Genomic DNA, 6,000 nt, shown 5'->3' on the forward strand with positions numbered 1-6,000 from the left:
GAGAGTGGGAGAGAGGAAGGAGAGGCCCACGTGGGGGAAAATGAGAACAAAAGACAGCTGGAGGGCTGGTGGCTTTTTCCTACTTTAAACTTCCCTGAGAATGCAGGAAGAATGAATTATTCAGGAAGCTCTCTGAGACTCACTGAGATCACAAGCTGGAGAGAGAAGTCTCAGCTAGCCTTGGGGGAAGAGGGACAGAGAGGGGGCAGGATGGCAGCTCCCTCTTTCCCTCTGGGTGAGTGCAGGGCCGTCTTAGGGTGGGAGGCCCAGCAGACCTGTTTGAATCCTGTCTCCATCATCTTCTGCCTCTGACCTCGAACACTTCACTTCCCTGTGTGAGCCTCAGTTTCCTCCTTTGCATAGGGGTATGAATGATGCTTCATGTTATGGGCTTTCAATGAAGTAATGATGTAAACTGCTTGCCCCAGTGCCTGGCACATTATAGCGGCTCAATAAATGGAAGTTCTTTTGTTTATTCAGATCAGGAGCCAAGTTTCCCCTCCTGTGCAACCCATCCCTCCCCCACTGTCCTCTGCCCCAAGCCAGGATGAAGGGGGTGGCTGTGTCTACATGTGTTGAGGTCACCTGACCCCAAAGATCTCAAAACCTGAGTCCTCCATCTGTTCCCAGAAGCTGGGAGGCTGGTAAGTGTCCCTACTTTCCCAGAAACCACATCCAGCCCCAAAAACGGAGTTAAGAGAGAACAGCAGCATCAGGGGAGCCCCAGCCCTACCCCAGGAAAAGCAGCACCCCTCAAGTGGCAAACAGTGACCTCCACACCCCCACGCCTGCCTTCCTAAGCCCGTCCATGGAGACAGAGGGGCAGACAGGCCAGTTCCTGGGAGGGCAGTGCGACCAGCAGCAAGGAAGCAGAGTGCCCCTGGTAGAGCCAGTCCCTCAACCTGTTCCACACTAACTGCACCTCAGAGCTGCTACAAATGGGAGGACGTCACTCCACCCTGCTCTACCCCACCTCTGTCCACAGCCTTCCTGCAGAGACCATGTGCCCCTGATTGTCCTAAATGTCCCACAGGAAAGATAATCATGATACATAGAGGAGACTGAGGCGCAGGGAGGGGGAGCAGCTTGCCCAGAACCACCCCCATTCTGCACCCTCCTTTCCTCTTTATCCCCACAAAAGCCCAGGAAGGAGGAGGCATGAACCTAGGAGATGGAGGCATCACCTTCGCCGTGTCTTACAGAGGCAGGCACTGAGGCAAGCAAGGATTAAGTGGTTTGCCCGAGGTCTCCAGCTGAGTGACACTTGAACCTGCACCTTCTGGCTCCAGATCTCAGGGAGACTGTAAATGAATGCTCCTGGAAAGGCAGTGTCCTTGTTCCCTATCCTGTGATCAAAAGAGAAGCAAGCTGCACGGCAGTTAGCACAGGCTCTGGCGTCAGAGCCAGCACTGGATCCCAGCTCTTCGAATTACTGTGTGATCTCAGGCGGGGGACATCACTGTCCTGTGCCTTGTTTACCCCATTTGCAAAAGGGGCAGCTGTGAGGATTAACCAGGATCCAGCCTCTGCATTCTTTGTCTTTGAAAGCACACAGCTCCAGATGTGTGGTCACACCAGAACTCCCTGCCTGTCTCATGTAGGTTCCATGAAATTCCAGGCCGGGGCCGTTTCGTGTCCATGGGCAGCACTGACAGTGTGCTGGGAGAGGGAAAGAGCTAGGCGGGGCACTGCTTTTCATCGGCCCCATTTGCACCCAAATCACAGCACTGTTTATCCTCCACATGCAGAACCACCAGTGGTTGTGAGCCATCCGGTGCCTTCAGCCAGAGGACAGCAACTGGGTGTTCTGTGGGGTCTTTGTGGTCCCCGACGGCATTAACCACATCATCTGTAAATTCAGCATAACTCTTGTACCAGGTCTCGAGTTCCTAACTTTTACAGGGGTTGCTTGATGATGGAACAGAGAATATTCCAAGTCAGGCCTGGGTTCAAATGACCCTCAGTGAGTTACTTTATCTCAGTGTCCTCATCAGGAGGATTCACTGGAATTTTACGGCAAAAGCTCCTGGTTCCGTGCCTGGCACGTAGTAGGTGCCCCTACCGAGAAGCTGCCGGTACTCTCAGCAGAGGAGCCGGCCTGGCCAGCGGCGAGATGATGGGGGCTGCTTCTGTCTTTTCAGCGGGAGCTGGGGCTGGGCCACGGCCGGCAGCAGCAGCATCTTGGCGGAGTTTGGATCCCTGCACTTGGAATTCTTACACCTCACCGAGCTCTCTGGCAACCAGGTCTTCGCTGAAAAGGCAAGTCTCCTCCCCACTCCCTCCCAAACAGCTCCCACCTTCTTCCTGCCGAGCAGAGGGATGAGCGTGCAGCTGCCACGGGGTTTTCAGAGGCGAATGTGTCCTCCCTCGTGGATCAGCAGGAGGGCAGTGGGGAGCCCGGGAGCCCAAGCTACCGCTAAGATAGCAAATAGCATCTCTCTGTGCCCTAACGCCAGGTGGCAGGGAAGGTGAGCACGCAGAGTCAGTAAGATTCTACAGAGGGAAAGGGAGAGACAAGATTCTGCTGGGGAAAAGGTTCTCACTGGTCTGCGTCAGCTCAGTGGCAACCACCCATATGTGAAGTCTGGAGAAAGTGCAACTGAAATCTAGGCACCACCTTGCATTGGCAGGAATTGGCCACCTGGTGCAGAAGTCCCCTTTCCAGAGATGTTTAGCTTTTCCATGTGAGATGTGCCTGCCTTCTTCCCTGTGCCTGTTTAGCTCATGCCGTCAACAGGCTGGCATGGCAATACCCTGCCATGGCAGATGCCCCAACTGTTCATTCCTGCTGTTCAAGGCCACACGGGAAGCTGAGAGCACCAGTCAGCCCTGACAGCTGCCCATAACTGGCCTTGGGCAGCCCCCACTACCTGGAAGGGTCACTGTAGGTCTGACCTTAAATCCAAAGAAGGGAAGTGCTCACACCTCCCTCAGATGGCACTCAGGCTCCAGCAGCTACAGTCCCTCCCTGAGGGCTGCCTGGGGAGATGGAAGCCCTGCCCATCCTCTAGAGCCCTCCAGGGAGAACTTTGTGGCGGCGCCACTCCCAAAGCCTTGTCTTCCCCCTGGAATGCCCGCCTCTTAGACCAGTATGGGAGCTGGGAGATGACTGATAGATTCCCACCTCTACGCCACAGCTCCCAGCTTGGCAGCTGGGAGATGATCGATTCCCACAGCTACCCCATGGCTCCCAGTATCATGTCGCCATCCAGCCTCAAAGCATCACCTGGCTCAGCTGTGAGGAAACAGATTTCTGGGCTTCGCTCCAGGGCCAGGCATCTACATTTTTAATACGCATTCATGTGCTTTTTGACGCATGGTTTGGGAGCACTACTTACTCAATGTAGGAGTCCACCTGAGTGTCCTTAAGAAGCTCAAGAAGAGCTGTTCAGCCTCTTCTTGATTACTTTCGCTGACAAGGAGCTCACTGCCACGCTTAACAGCTCATCCTCCTGGCAGCCCTTCCTTCAAAAGTGTTTTCCTTACATTGAGAGGGACTCTGCCTCCCTGAAACTCCCCCGTTTGAAAGCTCGTGCAGTGAGTTTAACCTCACTTCCCGGTAGCTCTTATTTTCTGATCCTTCCCCACCTCCAAGTCCCATCCCCCAACCTCCCTGTTTCCATTGCTCTTAAGTCAGACTCCTCTAGGAAGGTTCTGACCAGCTCAGAATGGAGTGGTACAGGGAACTCACTCCAGTCCCTGGTTATTCTGGAGTAATAGCTACCCCTGCCTGAGCGCCCACTATGTGCTAGGCACATTATAATAGCTCCTCTCCTCCCAACAACCCTGTGAGGTGGGTCTTCCTGGTGCTCCCATATTTACAGAGGAGGAAACTAAGACTCAGAGAGGTCAAGTCACTTGCTCTGGGCCATCCAGCTGGTCAGTGATAAAGCCGTGATTGAAGTCCAGGATGTGCTGGCTCCTTCCAGACCAGATTGATAGAGCAGGCTGCAGGCTTTTGCTCTAGAGTCCATCCGTCTGTCTCTGTCTCCTCTACATTTACATACTCTGGCTATTTTCATCCCCCAGTCATGCCTCCCACAGAGGCAATTATTGGCAGTCAACAAATTGGCCCAAATTCTAGAAGCGCCCGCGCCCTCCAGGGGAGCCAATTTAGTCTGCTTCACTGCTCACCACCAGGACAGTCGAGAGTAACTCAGGTACAAGCACATTCCTGTCCCGGTAATGGACTTCGTTAACATAAATGGATATGAAGTCTGACGTGGCAAAGCCAAGTGCTGTCGCCTGGAAAGGAAGGTCTGACTCAGAAAGGTGGCTGTCCCGCACTCCCGGCCCTGTACACACATAACTCTATCAACATGAGACAGGGTGGTCCCAAGGGCCTTTCTCTCCCGAGGGGTCTTGTGCTGGCTAGGATGTGCTGAGTAGGATTTAACCATTGTCGGAGAGCAGGCACTATGGATAAAGCCCTCCTGGATTCCACTTCTCACCTTCAGAGTCCCAAAGGTTACAAACTCAGCCTCTTCCTGCTCCAGCTGGGGCAGCCTCTGCTCCGTGGTCACCACCCTGATCTGCATTGGCCCAGTGCTGCCCTGTGTCGGGCAGGAATATGTATGGTTTATGTTGTCAGAATTCATTCACGTCCTGGCTCTGCCACTTAAGGACCAGGTGGCCATCAGCAAGTCACCAAACCTATCTGAGATTCAGGTTTCTTGTCTGTTACACTGAGATAATCCCTTGTCGGTTATGAGGGTTGGCGATAATGTATATAACGGATCTGGCTCAAAGGAACTGAGAAAGGTTAACAGCTGTCATTGCTTTTTATAATTATTATTCTTTTTATTAAAACCCTGAAATGCCTGTTAGGGCATGGGTTATTCAGGAGCCCAAGCCTCTCCCCTGAAATGATTCCAGGATATCAGATAAAATAGCATATTACTAGACTGGGCCATATGAAACTGCCAGTATTGGACCTTTTTTGATTGCCTTATATACTTATTGTTTTTTAAATGGCCAGAATACTTAAGTTAGCAAACACTTAGCACTAAGCAGTTTTCAAGAATATAATACATTGTTATGAACTACAGTCATCATGTCTTATACTATAGATCTCTTAAACTTTTTTTTTTTTTTTTTGAGACAGTCTTGCTTTGTCGCCCAGGCCGCAGTGCAGTGGCGCAATCTCGGCTCACTGAAAGCTCCGCCTCCCGGGTTTACGCCATTCTCCTGCCTCAGCCTCCCGAGTAGCTGGGACTACAGGCGCCCGCCACTACGCCCAGCTAGTTTTTTGTATTTTTAGTAGAGACAGGGTTTCACCATGTTAGCCAGGATGGTCTCGATCTCCTGACCTCGTGATCCGCCCGTCTCGGCCTCCCAAAGTGCTGAGATTACAGGCGTGAACCACCGCGCCTGGCTGATCTCTTAAACTTAATTCCTCCTAACTGAAATTTTATATCCTTTGATCAGCGTCTCACCAACCCTTGGTAACCACCATTCTACTCTCTAAATCTACTACTTTTTTTTTTTTTTTTTATTTGAGACGGAGTCTCTCTGTCACCCAGGCTGGAGTGCAGTGGCATGACCTCAGCTCACTGCAACGTCCGCCTCCCAGGTTCAAGTGATTCTCCTGCCTCAGCCTCCCGAGTAGCTGGGATTACAGGTGCCCACCACCATGCCCAGGTAATTTTTGTATTTTTAGTAGAGACGGAGTTTCACCTTGTTGTTCAGGCTGGTCTCAAACTCCTGACCTCAAGTGATCTGCCTACCTCAGCCTCCCAAAGTGCTGGGGCTACAGGCGTGAGCCACCGCGCCCGGCCGCTACTCTCTACTTCGATGAGTTCAACTTTATTACATTCCACATATAAGTGAGATCAAGTATTTGTCTTTCTGACCTGGCATATTTCACTTAACACAATATCCTCTGGGTTCATACATGTTGCAAATGACAGAATTTCTTTCTGTTTTAAGATTGAATTATATTCCATTGTGTATACCACATTTTCTTTTTTTTTTTTTTTTTTTTTTTTTTTTTTTTTTTGT

General features: G+C 51.5%; 1 protein-coding gene across 1 annotated transcript in view; it reads left to right on the forward strand.

The window, feature by feature from the left end:
* Positions 1-6,000, forward strand: part of MAN1C1 (mannosidase alpha class 1C member 1) — a 170,493-nt gene that overhangs the window by 142,193 nt on the left and 22,300 nt on the right. The window contains exon 6 of the mRNA XM_025360462.1: positions 2,142-2,259. Within this exon, the coding sequence (XP_025216247.1) occupies positions 2,142-2,259 (118 nt within the window). The remainder of the gene's footprint in view (positions 1-2,141; positions 2,260-6,000) is intronic.

The sequence above is a fragment of the Theropithecus gelada genome, chromosome 1, assembly GCF_003255815.1.
Source record: "Theropithecus gelada isolate Dixy chromosome 1, Tgel_1.0, whole genome shotgun sequence".
NCBI lineage: Eukaryota > Metazoa > Chordata > Mammalia > Primates > Cercopithecidae > Theropithecus > Theropithecus gelada.